General features: G+C 39.1%; 1 protein-coding gene across 1 annotated transcript in view; it reads right to left on the reverse strand.

Annotated features, from left to right (window-relative positions):
* Nucleotides 1-544: 544 nt before the first annotated feature.
* Nucleotides 545-24,336, reverse strand: part of Kctd16 (potassium channel tetramerization domain containing 16) — a 268,745-nt gene continuing 244,953 nt past the window's right edge. The window contains exon 3 of the mRNA XM_046460488.2: nt 545-7,722. Coding sequence (XP_046316444.1) covers nt 7,271-7,722 — 452 coding nt within the window. The 3' untranslated portion in view covers nt 545-7,270. The remainder of the gene's footprint in view (nt 7,723-24,336) is intronic.

Raw genomic sequence — 24,336 nt, forward strand, 5'->3', positions numbered from 1 at the left:
TCTTCAGGACGTGATACAGAAAGAATACCTCAGAAAACTTACACCAACACTTAATTTAGAGTGTCTCAACCTAAGCACTATTGACATTGGGGCAGAATAGTTCTTTGTTTTGAGGGGCATTCCTATGCATTGCAGGATTTTTAGCAGCATCTCTCACCTATACCCATTAGATATCAGCAATACACCTTTATCATGACACTCAGAGATATCTCAGGCATTGCCAAAATATCTCTAGGTCACAAAACCACCCCTGGTTTAGAACCAAATGTTTTACATGCATTGAACCCAAGCAAAATAAAGAAAAGATTTTCTGAAAGTGTTTTTGTTTCTCTCAAAGAAGGAAACCATTGACCATTGGTCACACACAGTTCAGAAAAACTGATAATGAACAATGGGAATTCTATGTAAATTTTAGCTTTCAAAAAAATGCATTTTTAGGGGCTGGAGGTACAGATTGGTGGTAGAGCATTTCCCTACTATGTGTAAGGGTCTGTGTTTAATCCCCAGGATCACATTCTTTTTCTTTCCTTTATACATTTATGTGTGTGTGTGTGTGTGTGTGTGTGTGTGTGTGTGAGAGAGAGAGAGAGAGAGAGAGAGAGAGAGAGAGAGAGAGAGAGAGATGCCACTCTTGACCATATAGATTGAAAGGACTTTAATTTTGCCCCAGAAATCTGTCATGTTTGGATTTCATATCAGGAGAACAGCTTTACTCAACATTCTCAAGGACTGATACCCACAGTAAAAGTCAACTATTTTTCACAACTAAAAAGCTATTAAACTTTGTAACCAAACACTTTTTTCCAAGCACTCAGATAACACACACATGGACATTAACCACTGACCCAACACTAACCTAAAAATTGCACATGGCCTTATGCACAAACATATATAGTCACAACAGAAATGCAGCTTTGAAACAACTCTGCACTACTTCATGCTACATCAATTTTCTTCCATTTGTGATGGATAGAACCAGCATCTACAAGAAGAGAATCTGAAGTTATGTTGATTTTTATTGTGCAAATGCAGATAAAGGGATTATATTTGAAAGGCAGATAAAATGGCAAAGGAATCATGGAAATCTACTGTGCATTAGCCCTAGATGTTTTTCTTTAGGCCCTTTTTCTTAAAGTGATGAAAATACATGCTTTGACTTATTTGTAGTGGGAAGAAAATGAGAAGACATGCCACTAGGAGGTGAGAGAAATGTTGATCTAACACTAAACAATAGTTTCTCAATGTAAGGTCCATAGACCAATCTCACCAAAATCATTAAGAATAAACTGATAAGACAGAGCAGATCACTGGGAGAGACTTACTAAATCTTTAGTTGGCTCATAAGTGCTTTTATAAAGCTGATTAACAGGAAAAGTATTCCCCACCCTTCTCCCAAGACAAACCCCTTGATAATTGCTGGGCAAGGGCATGATTTTGTTTATCCTTTTAAAAGTAGCTTCCCTAAATAATGCAAAGATGACAGTCTGGGCCATAAAATTCATTGCCCAACTAACAATACAATTTGTTCACAAACAAGAGAAAATTTTTTTAAAGCTTAGAAAGTTGGGGTAGAAGGAAGTGTAGGAAAGCAGGAAACAAACTGAATCATATTGAACCATTTTGTTTTTATATTGACCAAATCTTAATTAGCTGCTCAAGTTCATCAATTCCATTAACTATTCATCAATTAACTATTTCCTTTGGCAGTAATCTTTGCTTAAATATTCACAGACAATCATGATTAGCCATTCTTTCCCTCTTTAACTCATTCATTCTCTATTTCTTATAAAATGGGAATTTAGCATCTATTCAGTTATTTTATTATATGGATAGGGCTAACTGGGTCTATAATTGTAACCTTCCAGATTTTTTTTTTTTTTTTTTTGCTAAATAATCATTGTATTGGCATCTCCACTGGTCAGAGAGACTAGAAAATTGCAGGACTTCATTTCCCTTTATATCATTACATGTGCACTGTTACCATTTTAAAATTCACTCCTTATTTCTTTCTTTTGCATTTATTCTCATACATGAGCTTTTGCTTTGAGATTTTAGTTGGTGTTAGAGGTCAGGAATGTCATTATCTGAGAGCTTCATAGTCCTGCTTGAATTAAATTGGGCAAACTAAGTAGTTCAATGGCTCAGGACTTTATTGATGTGAAGCAGCTGAATTCATTCACCACTTCCATATTCACTATGATGATATTTGTACATACCATCAATAGAACCACCTTTGGGGCCATACACATCATTAAATTATAGAACACTCTCAGTTCTCTGACTTCCACTGAGCAAGGAAACGAATAGTTCTCCTTGAGAAAGGTCAATATTCTTATTCCTTATTGGGTGTCATAAGGATACATCTCACTCAGAGACATGTTCCCTTCTACCCAGGGATAAAACTTAAGTGATACAAGCTTGTGGTTTGGGGAAAAAAGGCACACACCAAACCTTCTAAGGAAGGGATTATATTTGAAAGGCAGATAAAATGGCAAAGGAATCATGGAAATCGACTGTGCATTAGCCCTAGATATTTTTATTTAGGCCCTTTTTCTTAAGGTGATGAAAATATATGCTTTGACTTATTTGTAGTGGGAAGAAAATGAGAAGACATGCCACTAGGAGGTGAGAGAAATGTTGATCTAACACTAAACAATAGTTTCTCAATGTAAGGTCCATAGACCAATCTCACCCAAATCATGAAGAATACAAGCTGAAATGCTGATTCCTTGGCTCTGCTCTTTGGATTTAGGGTGAAGGAAATCTGGAAAAAGTGCTACAAATGATTTTTTGTGCATACTATATATTGAGAATTGCTGCTAAATTGTTTGCTATGGAGGTCACCGGGTAAAGAATCTCCACTCCAATGTATACAGCAAGAAGAGAAAAACAGGCATTTCAAACAAATAAGCTCTGTGGTTGTATCACAAGGCTATGATTATTAAAGTTTGAGACTCTTTTTCTTTCAGCAGGGGTGGAGAGCAATAACCATTTCATCTAGAACCAGAATGATGAAGGCAATATAAATCAAACCCATTCCAGCAGGTTTCATTTGGTCTAATTTCTCTAAAGATATTAATCATTGTACAGTCCTGTACAAATGACAACTAACTCCATTGTAACTTCAAATACAGAATGCTCAGTCTAAATCTTTCTCTAGTGTGTTATTTTGACAATGTAAAAGAAAATAAATAAATTGGAACAGTGGGCCATCAAGATTACAAGACACCAACAATACCAAGACATTAAGGAAAGAAATGGCCCATGCTAAACCTATAAGCCAGCATGCAAATTGGCAAAACATTAATCTGCCACAGAGGCACCAGGGGAAAAAAATAACTCCCTTCACTTTTCCTTAGAAAATTGCTATGTCAAGTGGAGTTGACAAAGAATTCTTCCTGAAAGTTCATGGAAAACGTCTTATTAATTCTAGCAAAGATCATCTAGAAAGCCAAAGTTAGTCAAACTCCACAGCATTGTATCTAGTGGCAAAAACAAACAAACAAACAAACAAACAAACAAAAAAACAGCACTCAAATGCTTTGGGTTAATCCACGCTAGTGGATAAGAAATTGGAAGAATAAAATGGTAGCCAAGGAAGACAGCTGAGAATCAATGTCTGACTTCCACTGTGAAAACTGGTGTCAAACAATTTTGTGAAACACCACATATGCCTTTCCTTTTTCTCAATAGAGCATGTTTTACTTGGCATATACAAAGGATACTCAGAGTGGCATATAAAGCCCAGAGAAGCAAAAGTAATCCAGAAGCATGAGCAGTGGTAAATAAGAAAAATCCAGAATGAGCTACACACCTCCGAGTATGGATAAACCTGCCTCAAAATCAAACAAGCCCAATAGAAAAGTGAAAAATTCTATGGCCGACCCCTTTAATCAATGTATGTCCCCCAAATGAATCCACTGGAACAGATTTCACTATGGAGGGATAAAGAACAAAGGGAATGCTTGTGGATTGTGCTCCCCCTGCCCTTTTATTTTAAATCACCATGCGTGCATTTCCTCGAAGGTATCTGTGACTGTAATTACAAAATTACAAAGGAAAACACCACTGCATACTTTGGGAGCCACCTTACTTGGTTGTTTCCATGACCACATCTCAGTGTGATTTTTTTTTTTTTTTTTTTTTTGAGGAAGAGGAGAAAGAGCACACTGCTTCAATGAGTCTGTTTTTATTTCCTGTCTTCCTCTTTTCCTTCTGAATGTAGAGCACTCCTTTTAGATAGAGGGTAGAGAACTTTGTAAGTGTTTCTGACTTGGGGACACCCACGTGCCTTTAGGGAATGACCTCTCCCACCTCATTGAATTTAGCATTGCCAGATTTTTCAGGACACAGCCTAAGTTGGGAGTCTACACATATGATCTCCTACTCATTGACCCATCAGTTACCATTAGTTTTGTCATATCAATACTTTATGGCCCTTATCTAACCAATCTTCAATAGTCAACCACATATGTTGTTCTGTCCAAAATTGAACTAAAAGTTCCGAAAACTATTTTAACTTCAGTGAAAGAGACCTGACTTCCAGGACTTTTAGAGCATTTAATTTTGTCATTCACTTACCCCAAACTTATTTCCAGTACTACATGCCACCTGGACCCTGTGTGGTGATAACTACACTCACAGTAGGACTGAAGACTTTCATGTTTCCTTACACCCTTTTACTAACCCAGTCTACATTCATCTCTATACCAAGACCCACACAAATGAACACCATGTTGTTGTCTTAAATATTTAAGACTTTTTTTTTTTAAACTGTGGAATGGGTGCCAATTTAGAACCAACCCAGAATAAAAATGTTGTGTCATTGTTTTTAACAGATTTCCTGCTAGTAGTTTTACTCATTGGAGGTATAAAGAATGCCTGCACAGAAAAAGAAATCACAACAGTTCAGGGAGTAGAGGAATAGTGCTATGAATTCCTTTTTTTTTTTAATCTTTCTTTCTTTTTTCAGCATTTAATTTTCTATTTGAAGTATACTGTTGAAGCAGTGGGTTGACTGCCAGGCCAGTTCTTCAATTCTTATCAGGGCATCTCTCTATCTTGATGTCGTTACAGTTAGGTCTGACATTTAAGGAAGTCAGGATTTTGGCCAATTTACTTAGGCCCCCAATTTTTTTGACAGCCCTTCCAGAGTGACCCCAACAATCATTTGACTGACATGGACATTAAATGCAACTTCTTCTTGACCCATTGATCTCTGTAATTCTTTGCAATACGTTCTCTTATTAGAATGATGGTATTTTGATGCACCATCAATAAACATTGAAAAGAATGAAGACATATTGGTAGGTTTTACAAACAAAGCTATGTTGTAGTTAAGATCAAATATATGCTAATATATTAACACATAAAAGAACACCATTTGAATTCATAAATTATGGTTCTCTTGACATCTCAACTTCCAAAATAAACTTTCTTTTTCACTTAAGTAAAACTTAAACTCCATTTGAACCATTAGAACAAGAAAACATTGGCTAAGTCTATTGCCCGGGTGTGAAGGCAAGAGTTACAAAAATTCAGAAAGATATCCAGATACTAATGGGCACTAACAGAAATCAATACAGAACCTCTTACATAGTAAATGCACATCAGTGAAAGATTTCCAAGAGAAGAAATTGATCATAGCTTTTCCCTCCTAGAGACATCCAGTTGCCTTTATTACCTATGATTACACACACACACACACACACACACACACACACAATGAAAAAATTAGAAGTGCTTGGCACACAATTAATAATCAATAAATTATTTTTCAGTTACTACTGAAATGCATAAGAAATGCTGAAAATTAAAACTGGTCTGTTAACCTTCATTAAGCACAAGTCTACAAAGGAGCTATTGGTACATTAATGGAATACAGAGTCACATGAATGGGTGGCTATTAAGTTTCTTTTTGGCTGTGTCTGTACAGGTAAAGGATGTGATTTATAAAGATAGCTTAGAAAGCCAACATCTTAGTTTCAGATCCCCAATTGCCTACTTGGGTTATGATTAATAGAAATGACAACTAAATCCGAGTATGGACACAGCCAATCCCAGAAACACAAAGGCAACCAAAACTAGCCCTAAGCAATAACAATGTAGCACTGTCCTTTAAAATCCTTATGAGAAATTATTGGGAGAATGTGTGGAATGCAATTCTAAAACAAACAAATGAAAGGCTGGGCCCTTACTCAAATTCTGTCTGTTTTTCTTAGCTCCACAGCTGTACAGGAGTACAGAGAACTTTGGGTGAATTATGTGGAAAGACCACAGCATGAAAGTGTTGGTATTGAGAGGAGGGTGATAATCCAACTCAGGGTAGAGAAGGCTGAGTGTGGGATCATTTAGTAGTTTTTTTCCCCCCTGTGGCTATGAGTGTTTCTTTTTTTTTTTTCTAATACAAAAAGAAGGTTGTACTAGCTCTTCTCACCTTTTCCAAATATGGAGAAAGAACAAAACAGGAAAGTGGAGCCTGAAGGTATTAATTTCAAAATAAGGAAGACAATTTGTTGATGATGAAGGTTATTCGATGTTTGAAAGTGTTGCCAAGAGTTGCTGGGAAATCTGCCCAGGAGGGTTTTAAGAAAGAGGCAGAGGCGCATCCGTGTGAAGTGCTTTAGGAGGGACTGCTGGCAGCAGGGCACAGCCCTTAGGATGCCCAGGCCCTGGGTCATGTGCATTGTGTCTATATACAGACTTAGTTGTGCTTGTGTGGCACAAATACTCATGCATACGGAGTCAATATAAACTGGCACATAGAGATTTAAGTGAAAAGTCATATAAATCTGCCATTCCCCCCTAACCCCTTAAACAAAGGAAAAGGAAAATTTTAAAAATCCAAACCTATGCCATTGGGCCAGATCTCACTCTACCATGTATCCTTGATCAAAGGAGGGAGGTAGAAGATGAGAGGAAAAAACCCAGTTTGGGATAGATGACTCCCAAAGCCTGTCAGCCCCTCTGCTGTAGCTGGTTCTCATCATGTGTAAGATACCCAGCACACGGGACCAAGTTAACAAACAAACAAATGAACAACAACAAGAGTTTTCATGTGTTTCCACATCTGGAAAGAAATCTACCCTGTGGATTTACACGTTAAGGTGAACTAGGTAAAGTAGGCAGTAGTTTATTAATGGACTATCGTGTTCTAACAAATGTGTATCATTACTTGTTCTTTTCCTTTAAAATATGCTTTTTTAGGAGGTTTATTTTAAAATGGTGACTCATTTTCTGTTCTTTTCTTCTCCCACCCCCCTGCCCTCCCCTATAGATGATACTTCCGTAAAAGTTCAGACTGCCAAGGGTGCTTTCTCTCAGGGAACCGATCTGGAATTTTGATCTTTAGGAAATCCTGGATGCATTTCTCTAGCTCCTCCTCAATGGAGAGCTTTTCCTTAACAGCTTTTTTTTTGCTGCTCATGTTCGACTCCCTAGAGCCCGAAGTCAGAGTCCGGAGCAGATCACTTTTCCGTCGCATCTCTGACTGTTGGATCAGCTGGACTGGGCCCTTCTTGATGGGACGGTCCAGAGTCTGGATGTTGGTCTGGCGTGTCACAGGCCCACAGATGACCGTCTCCTGGGGAGAGCTGGCCTCAGACTGGCTGTCACAGCTGGAGGTGGAGAGGTCATTGCAGGACGTGCCGCTCTCCCCTTCTTTGTCACCCTTGCCATTCTTACAGCAGCAATCACAATGCGAGGACCACCGGGAAGGCTCACCTGCAAGGGAAGCACAGACCACGGGATGAGTGCCAGGCAGCTCAGTTGAGCGGCAAGCACAGCGCTCAAACACAGCGGTGTCACCAGCAATGCTTCCAGAAGTGGGTGGCACACAGGTGAGTGGCAGCAACGGCACCCAGAAGCCACGTCCACCCAGGGGTGGAGGTGAGTGATAGTGCAGCGTGGAAAATATAATATGCATGACACTCAGGCCCACGGGCACCAGGGTCAGGCAGCCCTAGGGTGGAACATCCAGCACACCATCTAGTGACACTGTCACCTTGGCAGACCCCCTGAATTTCTAAAGCTCCAGTTCCCTCATCAATGAGATGCTAACAACTTTCCTGCTCTATAGAGGGAGGATTTAGGAAGGTCAAGTGAGAGGCACTCTGTGACACACAGGAAGTATGCAGTAAGTGCCAGTCTGCTTTCCCTGGCTGATGCTGACCCCTGACCCAAAACTTGACCTTCAGGTACAGCAGGGGGAGGTGATGACTCTGGGGTGACAGCAACCAGTGAGGAAGGGCTTACTTTCTGCCAGCCCCGTCTACTCCCTAGATACCCATCCTCTCACTGGCTCTTAAGATAATTCCATGGACTCTATAGTTCCAATTCCAATTTCCACACATGGAAACGAAGACCCTGGAAGTTTAAGAAACTTGCCACGGCTTGTGCAGTTCTTAACTGACAGAGCTGAGATCTGAATAAAGATCTCCTAAAAGTCATAACCAAGGCAATGAACTCTATCTTCTCTTTAATTTACCTATCTGTAAAATTCTTACTTATTTTTCAAAAAAATGTTTAAACTCTATGTTTCCTCTGAAGTCTTTGTCCACCTCCTCAGAAATAGTTGCCTTTCCCCTCTCTGAGTCAGGGTTATATTTTTGTAAGTGCTTCTATTATTGCATATAATACATTCTAATTCATTTTACTGTATGCATCTCAGTTCCCTGATGTGGAGATAGTGAAATATTCATTGCTATAATCCCAGAAAAGAGCCCAAGGAAAAGTATAGAATTCAGTAAAAGACTGCATCCTAATAATAATTTCTAAGTACCTGGATCTAGCCATACCTGAAGTTAGTCTTGTCAGTGGGTGTTTCAGTTATATGATCCACTAAACTCTTTTTTCTTTCTTAAGGCAGTGTGTCCTTCTGTCCCTATTCCCTTAAGTCTTGATGCATAGAACTGCATTCAGCAATTTTGAAACAGAGTGAATTTTCAGATACACAGTTGGTGACTTAGTGAACCAGAAAACCCCACAATTATGGCACAAAGGAACTTTCTAAACATAAGTCACTGCTCTCAACCTTCCACCCTCTGAAGATTCAGTCTTCCCAGATTCATGAACTCAATGCTACTTACTGATCACTGGGCATTTCATACAGTTCATTGTACTGAAGCCGTAAAATACATAAATAAATAAATAAATAAATAAATAAATAAACAAACAAACAATTCCTTTTTTTATATACTAATACTAAAGACAAGGATAATATAGTATCTCCATATGTTTTGGAGAAGACCCAGTTTTGTTTTCACTGTGTCTTATTCTCATTAGTAATAGGTCACATTACAACATGATCCTAATTTATTATGATTTCTAATATGGTCAGGGTAGGGAAAAAACATGCAAACTACTAGGTTAAAAAAAAGACAGGACGGAATTTCCCTATCTAAGTGATTTGATTATTTATTGATCTTATTTTGATACAGTGTCCCAGGAATTGAAAAAAAAAAAAAGTCCTGGTAAATCACATCTCCAGAAGTATATCTAACATGTGCCCCCTTTCCAAGTTCCTTTCCAAAATGGGATTGAAAAATCCTTATATTATATAGTCATTAAATTAGAAGCACCAGTCCAATGGGCAACAATAGAAACCTCCTAGTTATCCTAGGCTATTACAAATAAATATCTCCCATGCAACATAAAAACAGTTTGACATGGAGCAGCTGGGGACTGAAAACATCAGCAATGGAAAATAGCTTCTGTCTGCTAGCATGGACTTCAGGGGGTCCATCTCTCACCTTTGGCAGGCAGAATCTGCCTCTGCCCCACCCCCTAAACTCAGCCAGCCCTGTGCTAATATGACTCAACTGAGAAAGGGTTCTAATGAATTGGGCTAGAGCACAGTAATCACATCAGACCAGAGCAGATGTAATTTGGTCCTTTCTGGGAAAGTTCTGAAATTGAATTTTGCCTTGAAGAAAAGAAAAAGGAGGAGGAAAGGAAGTACAGAAAGATATATACATGCATATATCTCCAAGACCTACTTGCCCATTACCTTTAAGCAAGATGATAAATATTTTGTCCACAAACCCTGCTGGACCCGTAGAAGTGCAAGCCCTCAGTCTTTCTGCCCAAGAGTTCCCTTCCCAGTTGAAGTCACTCCATTCAGTGGACTCCAGAGGAAATGGGAGTCTTCTCTAAAGGTCATCTTAACAATGTGACTCCGAGGCATGAGGGATCCCTCTATATTCCCATGGAAAGCTCCTACAACCTTCCACTGTACAGCAAGCCAGGAACCTGGCTCTGCTGCAGTTCTGCTCCCTGAGCTGCTGGGACCGTCATGTACTTAAATGTCAGCTGGATCCTCCTGCTTCAGGGCAAATAGAAATCTTACTTTTCACTTATTCAAAGCACTATCACTAAAGGGAAACTGAACAACTTAATTTGAGTGTAGCCTGCCATGCTACCACATGTTTCAATATTTTATGAGAATATTTGAATGTTTTACCGTTTTGGCAAGATCATTCACAAGGTGGCTTTTGAAGTCTATATATTATTTCAAAATCAAGTAAGAAGATAGGTTTAATCCAGTCCAGCTAAAGCACTATGTGAAGAGTCATTGTGAAATCTGAAAAATAATCAAGTGTGAGAAGAAAACCACTCCATCTCTCTTTTGGAAGCATTGTCTGCTTTGATACCCTCTTCCCAAAAACTTAACCACAAGCAAAGAGGTTCTAAATCAAACATGAATGTGGTATAAGTACCAGGCCCCTTCGCCCTTGCAGTCCCGCTGATATATGCTCACAGGTCCCATGAAAGAGACCCATGAAAGATCAATTATGTAACTGAAGGTATTCTAGTATCCCCACTCCCCAATCACAGCAAACAGTGATTTGATAAATGCCTTAGTGCTTCAAATTGCAACATACTTTGACTTCTAATTTGCTGAGGTTTCAATACTGGCTGGAATAATAATTCTCTCCATTTGGGGGGAAAATAGGTTGCAATTGATTAGCCATATGTGGGAAGAAAACTATTTCATTCTAAGAAAAGTCTGATTTATTGACATTTTAAAAAGCAGAAAACCTCTTCCCTTTTGGTAGAGTTATTAACTACTTGCTGGTCAAAAAGTCTAATAGCTCCACCTTATTTCTGAATAAGCCATTGCTGAATTTGTTGGATATTATAGCATTTTTTTGGTGTCTGGCACATAGAGAAGGTTTGCTAAATGTCTGATGAATGAATGAATGAACTAAACACATATATTGAATCATTTAAGTTGACAAAAAACACGGCAGAGCAGATCTCAAGTTCCACAGTCAAGTCTCACAATTTGTCAGCTGTGGTGTACTGGAGAAAAAAATCTGAGACTCTGTTTCCTTATCTGAAAAATAAGGTGAATAGTCTCTTCTTCACCGATCTTTTAAGAAAATTAAATGAAGTAGTTAATATATATGATATTTCATAATTTGTGTAATACAACAAGCATTCTGTTCATTCAAACTCTTCATGGTAGTCCTTACTGAGAAGAAGTAAAAGAAGAAAGATGACAGAATATTTCTACCCTATGAAAAATTCAAGCCCAGCTGAGTGAACATGACTTAGCAAACTCACAAAGTGCTTATGCATTTTTAAAAGAGGCAGCTCTGCAATCTACCCACACTTCAAACTCTCCACATGCTAATGGCTGTGCGCACAATGCACATCATTTACAGCAACAGCTGGGAAAACTGCTTTCTCCTGTCTTTTCTGTCAATGATGTAGGAGCCTTCCAGTCTGGGAAGTAGGTGGCCAGATCTAATTTATCAGGGCTGCTGAAAGACTTTCTTGGTATCCCAGTTGAAAAGTCAATAATGGCCAAATTGATGTTTTTATAATTCTGCTAACCTTGGAAAAGATATTGCAAAGTGGAGATTGGTAATAGGCAGACTGTGTAAGCTTCTGGAAAAAGGAATGCACCTTCAAGTTTGGCAGCCTTTCTTATTTGTGGATGATCTTTTCCACTCACGGCCGTTTGGCCTTGGAAGGGCCCAGCTGGGGTTCCTCATCAGGAGGTGGTGTGTATGGACAGGAGCAGCTAAACCACCCATATCTCAGTCAGAACCAGTCAGAAAGATAGACACCCTACCAGTTATTTTAACAGGGGGAAATTAATATCAGAAATTGGTTAAACAGAGATTGGAGGAGTGAACACACAAAAAGGTGATACGAAAGAGAAAAAGATAGTGACTGCAGGGTGATAGAGAATGCAGTTATTAGAGCCCCAAAGCTTAGGAGAAGCATCCTGTGGAGGAGGGACCCGGGCATCTGAGAAAAGCATGCTGCTCTGCTGGTGCTGGTACCTCTGAAATGGGAGCGGAGAAAAGAAAACTGAAGCCAACTGCTTTTGGAGTAAAGAAAAGCTGGGTTGATGCTCACAGGCACAAGGAACAAACTAGAAGCCTTCCTTCCCCTCCTGTCTCACAGGCTTCCTCTAGCAGCCCCTACTGACAGAACTTCTTGGGAAGCCAGCTGGGCAAAGGAGCAGTGGCCAGTGTAGTGCACCTGGATCCCACGCCTGACATCACACAGAAGAGTGCATGGGGTGGATTTGGAGCTGAGACACACCCTAATAACCAACACACTAAAGCTGCAAGGGATTAAAAAAAAATGGAAGACTGCTCTTGATCTGCTAGAATGTTTCGTCTCATAGAGGAGTTAGGAAATGGAAATAAAAGAAAGCCATGACCTCAGTTCAGATCCTGCCCTGCTGCCTGGTCGTACCTCGGAGTTTTAGATTTCCTCTTCTTTTGTCAGCACTGCATACCTACCGATTGTCACCTGCATAATTCTACCTCAACCTCATGAACTCAGCCAAAATATAACTTCTCCAAGTGATCTTACCTGTTCATCCCCCCAATTTAAGCTTCCACTAATCCCCTGGCCTTTGCTTTCAAAACACTATAATGTATAATTATGGTTGTTTCTAGGTTTATTGCTTTGATGTCTGTTTTCCACACTGGGCTGTAGGGGCTGTGCTCATTTCCTTCTGAATTCTAGTGCACACTGCCAGGCACACACAGGTCAGGCTGTCAAGGCAGGTGGTAGTAGGTGCTCAGTAAATACCTACAGAATAAATGAATGGAACAGAAGACTAACTGAAGCTCTATATGGAAAGTTTAGTTGTGTGTGTGTGTGTGTGTGTGTGTACCCAAGAAATTAAAACTTTCACCATAAAAAAGGATAGAAAATTCAGATATGCTAAGGTCATTAGAATAAAAGATATTTAGGTATATCACTAGACATTAAGTGACAAAAACATGCTAACAAAAATAATGGCAATTCCACAGACCTATCCAAAAATTTGAAAGCATATGTTTGCATCTGCATGCATGTATATGTGTAAATTAATCATCACCTATAATTATTTATTAATGTAAAAATCCCTAATATATTACATGCTTTAAATAAAAATTAACTTTTCTAAGCACTCCAATTTTAAACACTCTATTTTTCACATTTTGAAATACTCAGACATACCCTCCCAGTTCAGATTTTTTTACCTGCAAGGTTTTACAGCAATGCAATGATTTGCATAAAGCATGAAATCCTAAATTTTCACTCCCTGGTATATTGTCCTGTTCTTTCAGGCATCCCTTGACAACAGCATATTTATTCCATTTTCCAAGACATTATGTTCTTTTCTTGTTTCCTTTCTCATTTTATTTCTTCATCTTAGCATTAGCTTTTTTTAACAACAACTTGGCTATCGCTACCCTAAATGTCCTGATTTAATTGCTTCAAATTCTTTAGCCCATCTTCACCTGTTTTCCCTAGTTTCCTCTTTATTATAGAGATTCCCTTTTTCTTTGTTCTTCACCATTTTGTGTAAACTGGAATGAAGTCCCCCAATGCTTCACTTCTCTCAATCAATATCTAGGCATCTTCTCTCAATCCCCAGTTCATATGCGAAAGAGCCCTCCCAACCACAGTGGGTGATTCAGGTGCAAGCATTGGTTCTCTGTGAGACCATGGGGGGCCAAGTTGGGGAGCTGAAAGTGTGATATCCATCTTCAGTACTAGCTGGAGAAGACACTGGTGTAGCAGTAAGCAGAACAAGGTAGGAACAGCCCAGCAATGGTGAAGAGAAAGAGCCCCACTTCTAGGAGCACATCAAGTTGACCCACTCCTACAGTTATAGTTTTATAAGCCTAAAAACTCTCTTTTTGCTTAATCTAGTGAGTATTAATTTTATGTTATTTACAAGAGTCCTGAACACTATGTCAAATTCATATAAACATACTTAATATCTGCTCAGTTTGTCCTTTTCATCCTCTATTATGGTTTAGATTATTTGTCCCTCAAAAGCTCATGTGTCAGATAATGCAAGATGGTTTAGAGGTGAAATGATTGGGTTTTGAGAACCTTAACCCAATCCATGAATTAATCCCCTGACAAAAATAAATTGGATGGTAACTGTAGCCAGGTAGAGTGTGGTTGAAGTTTGTGGGTCATTGGGAGCATGCCTTGGGGGATATATTTTGTATGAGGTGAGCGGAGACTCTCTCCTTCTGCTTCCTGGTGTGATGTCTTGAGCTACATCTACCCCCCGCCCCCCAAACACACACACTCTTCCACCATGATGTTCAGCCTTACCTCAAGCCCCAAGGAATGGTCTGGCTCCATGGGCTGAGATCTCTGAAACTGTGAGCCCCCAAATAAACTTTTCTTCCTCTAAAATTGTTGTCAGGTCTTTTGGTCACAGCAGTGAGAAAAAAAACTGATGAAAATACCCTCTAGGCTCATATAACTCCAGAATTAAGGCTTTAGGGAACAAGCACTACTATTGTTAAGCTACTTATTTATAATGTTTCTCCTCTAGAATGGCAGCCTCTTTGATACACTACTCCAAACAAATTGACTAACATCTAAAAAGGGATATTGGGGTTCTCTTGCCACCTGTTGTACATAGAGATTCCAATAGTGAATAATGTCATAGTTATCCCTCCAAAATAAGAAACATAGTAATATAATAATACATATAATTTATCAATGATGCCCTGTTTGCCTGTTATTACGCTCAGCAATTGCCATGAGTTAGTCTTCACAATAATTTTCTCAGGTGATATTATTGTTTATTTCTTTCCACAGAGGAGGAAACCATAGCTGAATGAGGTGAATTGCCTGACTCAAGTTATAAAGTAGACAAATGGTAAGAATGGTAAGAATTCAAACCCAGATCTATTTAAATGCAAAGCTTCTGCTCATTTTGGTGGATACGTGATCCAATATCATGGAAATTTTCTGTAAGAGATATTTAAAAGTACTGACATCCTGAAAAGGTTAGAGTTGATTTTAAGACCTGACCATCCAACTGGTTCCAACCCTTCAGCAATTTCTAAAAGTAATCAACTAAGAACAACTTGAAAGTCCAGGCTTTCTTAGGTCTTTTATCTTTATATATGTAAGAGATTTCAATTCCCTTCCCCCAGTTCATTGGAAATAATTGAAAATGACTGAAGGAAGCATGAAGCATCCCTGATGCTTTCTCTGATGTGGGTGCATCACACACATCCTTCCACCTTTAGTCAGTTTTACTAGGGCTGCTCTGGTAGCAATCAGTGGTGTTTGAAGTGTGCACTTAATTAGCTCATGAAAAAAATCCCTTTGCCAGTTAACGAAGATATAATATTTGCTAATACTGCTTAATGAATATTCAACAATGAACTATCTCCTTAAAGGGAGAAAAAAGCAAACACAACAATTTATGTTTATTGGCAAATGCAAACTTAAACTTCTATTGATCCTCCTGATGAAAAAAAGAGTCAAATTACCCCAGAGCAATTGTTCAAGAGCTAGAGAACCCTATGAATTTTATGAGACACAGAGATGAAATAAAAGAACTGTCTTAAAATATTTATGAGTCACAAATTACTTTGAAGGAAGTTGGGCTGACCAGAAAATTTTGAATGCATGAGACTCATGGCAATAAGAAGGCCAACTGGGATTGCAATGCAGAACAGTACTGTTGGTGGACCCAGATGCCACGGCAGTGGTTTGGAAACAGAATTGTAGTGAGTCATGGAAAGGACCTGGAAGCCACTGACTGCCTCATTTTATAATGAGGAATCCCATAGCAGTGTGCATGCCCAGTTCCTTTCTGGAACTGTTTGGGACTATTCCAGGGACACAGCTGGGCCTGAGGTGTGGAGCCATGTGGGTATAAGGTAGATAAATCATACCCAGATGGAGGATTTCCCATCTGACAGTCTATCGTTTGGGTGTGTGGCTCTTAGAAAGAGACTATTTTTTTTTGTTGAGTACAGTGACGTTAAATACATGACAGGGGAGTTTGGAGTAAGAAGTTTCCTGCAACGTGACTGTACATCTAATCCAGAGAGAGGGAGAAGCTACGTGAGGATAACACTAACCTACATTTGTCCAGCAGCTCCCTATGTTAGACACTGGGCTGCTCACTTCACCTGCACCATCTTGTGGGATCCTCACTGCCAGGGAAGGGAGGTGGAACTATGATGCCTGATTCCTACTCCCTAGGGTAAATAGGTAGCTAGAGAGGACACATGGTTCCTAGGTACCAGGAAAGCTGACATTCTATCAGAGAGCTACTCATAATTAATATTTTTAAAACCTTTCTTTTTTAATTGCATATGCCCTTTAAAGAAGTCCAAATCTCAGACACTGCCATGTGAATTAATTTACTGCACTGCTTGTACCCCACCCAGGAGGAAGCCTCGGAGCTCACATTAGTGAGCTATCATAGTCTGGATCTAAAAGTGTCCCCCCAAAGAACTCAAGTGTTAGGCAATGCAAGAAAGTTCAGAGGTGAAATTATTAGATTATAAGAGCTGTAACCACATAAGTGAATTAATCCAGCCATTGAATTTACTACTGAGTGATAAATGAAGGCAGATAGGATGTGACTGGAGGAAGTCACTAAGGCAGGGGTAGCCTGGATAATATCATCCACAGCTCTTTACTCTCTTGCCATCTCTGCTCCCTAGCTGCCATGAGCCAAGAAGCTTTATTCCATCACATCATTCTGCCATGTTCTGTGTCACCTCAGGCCCAGAGCACAGGAGTTGGTTGACCATGGACTGAGACGTCTGAAGCTATGAGTATTTTGGTCACAGCAATTAAAAACAGGCTAACATGGGGGCAGTGCCTGGAAAATGGTACTTAGAATTACTTGCTGAGTTAATGAACTGCAAACACCTGTTATGTGCCATGTGTGATGCTAAGTGATGTACAAATATTTCATTTATTCTAACACTGAGTCAGGGTGTCTCAACCTCAGCACTATTGGAGTTTGGGATCCATAATTTCGCATGGGAGACTGTTCTGTGCACTGGGGGATACGTGGCAGCATCCCCACTCTCCATTCACTGGTTACCAGTAGACCCCCTCCTCTCCTCAGTCAAGACAATAGAAAATCTCTCCTGACACTGCTGGGGGTTGGGGGGGGGCAAAATCACCTCTAGTTGAGAACTGTTCTTCTGAAATAAATATTATTATTTTATGGATGAGTAAACTAAATTTCATAAACTTTTACTAAATGGTTCACTGTTTGCAAAGCTAATAAAAGGCAAAACTAGGATTTGACCTTTGGTTAACTCTGCCTGTTCCAATACTATTTTGATGCTCCAGTAAAACACTGCTTTTCTCTCAGAAGCTTCTCGAGTAAAGACCCAACCATGCCATTTCCAATAAGTTCCCAAAGAAGCTCAGTACAAAACGATGAAGGGAATTGAATTGTCCTTTCACTTTTCACAAAATGGGAAGAATGCTTCATTTTCACCAGGCTGTCTTCAGATGATAACAGAGTAGAAAGACTTACAGAATTTAGCAGCTCTGCCTAAGCAAGTATCTCTGCTTATTGGCCACTAATTAAATGCTAGTCTTGTAATTAGGATTTCAAAATAGGACAAAAGTAGAGCTAAGTAAAATTTTTTCCCATATAGCCAACAACTATATTATGCAACAATAATGGTCAACATTAATTGTTAACTGCCTTGACACACGTTATTGTCTGCACTTTCCTCTCAGAGGCTCATTTGAGATAGACAGCATCCCTGTGAAGAGGCTCTGATGACATTCACATTTTGCAGGAAAGCAAACTGAGGCACAGAGAGCTTAAGTAACTAATGCAACATCTTAGTCATCTTTTAAGATGGAGCTGTGATTCAGACTCAGGCAGTCTGAACCCAGAATCTCCACAGAGAGGCAGGCAGCAATGTGCACTACTTCAGACTTTTTGCTTCAACTCAAAGAAATAGGAATGGAGCACAGTTCTGCTGACGTCTTGCAGTTTCTTCATTGGAAAATGTTGGGAAAAAAACAATACTTTTCCGGTAAAAGAGTGAGAACTGGATGATCTGATTTATCTACAGAGTGGTTACAATGCCTAGAACATAATGATGCTCGTTGAACAATGTTTTTTAAAAGGCAGTACATTACTTTTTATACTTTACTTGGCAATGTTAATATTAATCACCATGTTTGAATACTTAAAAAAACACAATGAAGATAACTAAATAGATAATTTCTTGTTTCTTCTACTTTTTTTTGAACATATATAGTCTACCCAAAGCATCTTTCATATTACTTAACCAGTATCTCTGCTTTGTACTCTCATCATGGGATATCTACCAAAGAATTGATTTCATTTGCATAGACTGATAATATTGGAGGAAACATCACTTAGGCACAAAGCAATTCATGTAGAAACCTTCCTCCTCTTGGCACAGTGGGAGAAAGTTAGCAATATTTGTCCTACAGTGACTGACGCTATGGATGAGAATGCCTGAAAGAGGTGCTAAATTGTGCATTATGAGGAAGATCTGTTGTTAACCCTTTATATGGATTTCCCTGTCATTACTACATCATATCAGTATGATGTATCAAATCTTTGGGAGATTGCTTGATTCCTGCCAGAGGAGGAGAAATATTCTTCAAGCATGGAACCCACCATTACCTACATGATTGATTCACTTAAAAAGAGTCTTTGAAGTAGTTTGCTGATGTATTCTATGAGAAATGAAAACCAAGGAGTGTAGCCAAAATAAATTAGCACTAATAATATTCAAACTAGGGGGGATAGAAAATAAATAATATGAGCCCGTGATAACCATGGGGAAGATCGAGAGATATTTCAGTTCCATCTTGTTTGATCTCCATTTATTAAACATATTCTTCTACCTATGTTGATAATTAAACCCTTGGCAATACACTCTTAGTCATTAACATTTAGAAAATAGATGGAAAAGACATTAAAAAGGAGAGAGAGAAGGATTCCAGATTCTGGTGACTGGACTTTTCACTCTACTTTTCTTCAGACAGAAAATGTGCTCTTTATCATCACATTTCATTGATCCTAAGGGAGACAAGGTTTCCTGAAGGGGGGGGGGCATGTTTAATTCTAATTAAAAGCTCCAAAGTTAAGCAAATGCTTCATCAGATTATTGAGTTGACAGTTACTGAATCATTTGATTTAGAAATGTTCTAAATTCTATTTCATAACGTTGGTTACCTTGGCCTAGCGTGAGAGGACTTGGAGATTGGAGAGGAGGGAAGGGAAGAGAGTAAGAGGAGGAACAGAAATACAAATAGTAGCATCAGAGACAAAGAAATACAAATACTGGCACCAAAGTGAAGATTAAGGAAGTAAATATGAGATAGTAAAGGAAGCTAGAAGGAGGCAGCAATGGAAGAAACATGGAGGTAAAATAAGAAATGCCAGGGCAGGCCACGGACGCCTAATCAATTCCCAAGAAGATTCTGGAAAACAGATGACATGACCCAGAGTTGCATTCGAGAAAAGTAAAATTCAGTTGCCAAGACAATAGTGCCAGGGCTCCCAGTGTGACTTCGGGGAGTTAGCCAAGTTCCCGCAGTCTTGCTGGAGGAAATGTCATCTGGTTTCAGACAAGAATGAGGAATAAATAGAGTTTAGTTAAGGAGAAAAGACTTGTAAAGATTGTGTGAGATATCAAAAATAGTGTTCGCTAAGCCAGGGGTGAGAAAAGCATGCCACATTCAGGATGCGAGAGCAGTTCGCTGGTGGCTGAGGTGCAAAGGTTGGTTGGCCGGCCAAGGCAGGAGATAGGTAGAGCTGGATCAATCTTTTAGGAACTACTGGAGAGTGACCAGATTATCAGTGTGGTTTAAAAGGGTGGAGAATGGGTAGCTATAAGAAAAGATGGGGGTTAGAGATGAGTTAGGAGACTTAAAATAATCTAGGTTAAGCAGAAGTCATAGCAAAAGCTATTGGTACACAATGTGGAAAGAATCAGCCAGACCCCAGAGCTTTCTAAGAGGTAGTGGTTACTGATGTGGGTGAGAGGAGGAGAGAGGGCAAGGAGTGCTCCCAGAGGTTCTTGGCTTGGGTGGTGGTACATGGTGCTTTCATTCTCTGAGGCAGACACCTGGGAAGAGGAAGAGGTTGTGGGAGAATAAAGATAGGAAGATCAGTCATCGGGGACTGTAGAGCACCTAAGTTGATACATCCTAGACTCTTGTCTTGAAGACACTATTGTAAATTCTTTCTTCTCCTGGAATTCCATAAAGATCTATGTTTTGATAATTCTGTGCAACATGCATGTAATCACACCAATGTAAGCTCAGCATAAGGCAAAACAGAAAACTAAATTCACAAAATGAATGCTGGGTAGCTTACTTTTTTTCCTTTTGTGGTAAGAGAATTAATCTTACTCTTGTTCTAAACTTGTCTGTCATGAGACTATTAGTTATAAACTTCTGAAAAGTAAGTGCCCTTTGAAGGAGAGTGCCTGGCTGAAAATTAAGCTCATTTCACTTTAGCAAAGATTCGAGAAGAGCCACAACTTAGCAGAAGATGAGAAATCATAACACCTGGTATTTGTATTCATTGTACCTCATTTGATCTCACATTTGTTCACTCAGCACCCAACTAATACTTGTTTGCTGTCTGCCAAACACTCTGTGGGTATACAGCTGGCCACATGGAGTTGATATTCTAGTAAAAAGTTAAGCAAATAAACAAATGAGAGGTAAAATTTCAAGTACTGTTGAGGGCTGTGAAGAAAATAAAACAGGATATTATATGGTGGAGTAAGTTGAGGTGAGGTAGCTGTAGTCAATAGGCTGGTGGTCAGATGACATCTACAGGTAAATTGATATTTGTATGAAGACCAAATGTCTAAAAGAAGCCGCCTATGATGATCATATAGAAGCCATTACTGGTAAAAAGAACAGCATATGCAAAGTCCTGAGGTGAACTAAAATGATAGTGCAAGAAATAGAAAGGAGGCCTGCATGACCTAGAGCATGATTAAAGGGGAGAAATATTAAAAGATGAGATTAAAAAGGGAGGCAGGAGCTAAATCATGTAGGGCTTCAAAGGCTGCACTATGGAGGTAGAATTTTGAATGAGGGCAAAAAGGATGTTTTCACCAAAGAAGTTACATTATATAACTGTGCTAATCATAAGCTTCCTCTGGTTGCTATCTAGAAAATAGATTATGGGTGAGTGAGAATTGAGGTAGGAGGGCCAAATAGGAGGCCATTACGGACATCCAGGTGAAAGAAGATGGTGACTCCTAAGAGTGAAGAGGAGAGCGAAGAATATATGATGTAGATTTCCTGGTTCCCCTTTTATGGATGAGGAAAGTGAGGCTCGTGGATTAGTTATCTCAATATCCTGATGATTTACAAGAAGATGCACTCTCTGTCTCCAGCTCCTGAATACCAAGCATTTACTTGGTTAGTCCTTTTGCTGATCTGCACCTGTTGGGGTTGCTTGATTGACTTTGCAAACTAGAGCCTGGAGCTTAATTCTACAATCAGGAATCATTATATTGTTTGTAAACAATGACAGACTATGATAAATATGCATTCTGGTTAATTACTGCCTTCCCATGTGCCGTCTTCCCTTGCTCATTTCCATCATCCTGTCACATCTTAATACCTGAGTGTGTGTTCTCTACAACAGGGAGAGAGAAAATAGCTGCAAACACATTGAAATGCAAGAAGACAGCCATGTGCCCTGATAGCTTCTTAGGAACAGGAGGCAAACCTAAAGTTCAAACTCTACCAAAAACCAACAGGCTTTCAGTACGTTCAACTTGATGTCATTCCTTTGGCTTGTATATTAGGGCTTTATTCAAGGGACAGAGTTTCTGTTAGATTTCCATGACAGCCAGCCCTTGGAGCTAAATTAATAGCAAATAATAAACCCAGTTCCATTAGAAAATAAGACACTTGTTCTTTCTTCTTCTATTTCTTTTTCTTTTCTTCTTTCTCTTTTTTTACATAGCAGGACCAGAGAGCAGTTAGTAACATTCCGGGATGGAGTCCCTTTATCTATAGAACAGCACCCTCCTCCCTGGAATTCTTAAAACAGAGGTATAATTCTCCATGTGGCTTATTAAGCACCAACAATTCACATATGGTGCAGTGCAGGTGTTACATAACCTGAGGGGCAGTACATGGGAAAGGCAATGCTTCAGATGCTGAAGAACACAAACTGTGAGGTCAGAGGAACGTCGGAATGAATCACCTCTGTTACCCATCACTTGGATGAAGTGAGCAAGCTACGGAATCTCAGTCTAGTCAGCTGTGGGGGCAATAGCAAAATCTGCCCCAGGGGTTGTTTGAGAAGTAAATGCAAAGTTTTCTGCTTGGTACTAGGCTTCTGAATACTGTACTCATTACCAGTGTCTCTTATGACTATTACTAAACTGTCAGTTTCCCAAGGATTTTTCCTTATTCTGTCTCTCTCACTTGGAAAAAAAAATGAGTTTTCACATAAAGTAGGTGCTTTTTCCCCATCTATGGGCTTGGATTTCTTATACTCCAAGCCCCTCTACAAAGTGATGGTCCTTCCGACCACTCCAAGTGTGAGAAGATGGCTGGCCTGGGATTAGTGAAGGCCTCAAGCAAAGGTATTTCTTTTGCACAGTGGGTAGTTATACTGTACCAGTCTTGGCATAAGGCCTGCATCCTGGGCCCAGTTTGTATAACTAACAAGTTATACAGCATTTACTAAATTCCTAATATCCCTAATTTTTTTCTCATCCCTAGTTTTGACAATCTTTATGGCTTACTTTAAACCTACCATAGTTTATGTCAAATAAGGAAGTTATTGAAGCATTCTGCAAAATAATAATAACATTGCAACATATATACTTGAGATGGAATTCAAATCCTTGGTATTATTACCATAGCTATTGTCAGTCTTCACTTTGGTCTCATTGACACTGGATTACTCTCCTTAGCCGTAGAGAAGAGACTCTTAAACAGTATTTTATTCTATTATTAATCATGTCTCCTTGCCTTCCCTGTATCACTCCTTAATGTTTGTATATTAGGTTTCTAGCCTCATTGACTTTTATCAGATTGTTCTTTTTGTCTAAAATGTTCTTCCCTTTGTCTGGCTAACTCATTAATGAAGAGTCAGCTTAGTTACTCTTTCCAGGGTATCTCTTGATTTCCATCATGCTCAACCTCATGACCCTGGATGCCAAATCTGTGACTGCTTCTTTGCCCTCCCATCCACGTGGGGCACATCTCTCTTGCATATTCAACATTGCTTGTAAGTGCAGCCTGTGTTAGACTGTAAGCCTCTTACCAGCAGAGAGCATGCTTGTCCATCTTCTGTCTCTACAGCAAAGCAGATATCAGTCTCCCCAGTCATTTGAGTGAGCAAATCAGTGAAACATTTTAATTGATTAAGTTACCTGATCACAGATTTCTTTAGTACTCATTACATTTAAATACATGTAGACCAGTAATAATCACTTTTCCATACAAGTTTGTGTTTCATCTAAGTTCATTTTAATTTGTTTCCTCCACTATAACAGTTGAAGTTTAAAATTCATCTTCCTTCAATGGTTAGGTGGATGTTTTATTTAGAATGTTTCTGTATTCCCCCCTTCTCAGATCTTCACAACTTCTCAATAAGAGCACTCCATAAAATGTAAGATGTGACAATATTAAGGGAAAGACAATTTCAAAGGGTTTGTCTTTTTAAATGCTCATATTTATAGTCATTACAAGAGAATTGTTATTGTTTGTTTATTTTTATACCCATCAGGGGGAAAGAGAGCTTGTGGCATAGTATTAAAGACAGTGTTTCCCATGTACAATTATTATGTGTCAATCAAAAAATAAAATGAGAAAACAGATAGTGTTGTCAACTGAATTCAAAAACCTAGATCTACCCAAACATAAATTTATCAGTCAAAAATACATTCACCAGTTAAATGAAGTCATTGAATCATGCATTAAGGAAATGAATAGTAAACCCGAGACCATAACAATTTACTTTCCTCAACTGAATGAAAAATAGGCTGAAGTTTGATATCCAAATTGCTTTATAATATGTGCCTAATGAGTCTAGTCTGGGATAAA

The sequence above is a fragment of the Marmota monax genome, unplaced genomic scaffold (genome assembly GCF_021218885.2).
Source record: "Marmota monax isolate L192 unplaced genomic scaffold, Marmota_monax_Labrador192_F-V1.1 WCK01_AAM20220418_F8-fsc00006, whole genome shotgun sequence".
NCBI lineage: Eukaryota > Metazoa > Chordata > Mammalia > Rodentia > Sciuridae > Marmota > Marmota monax.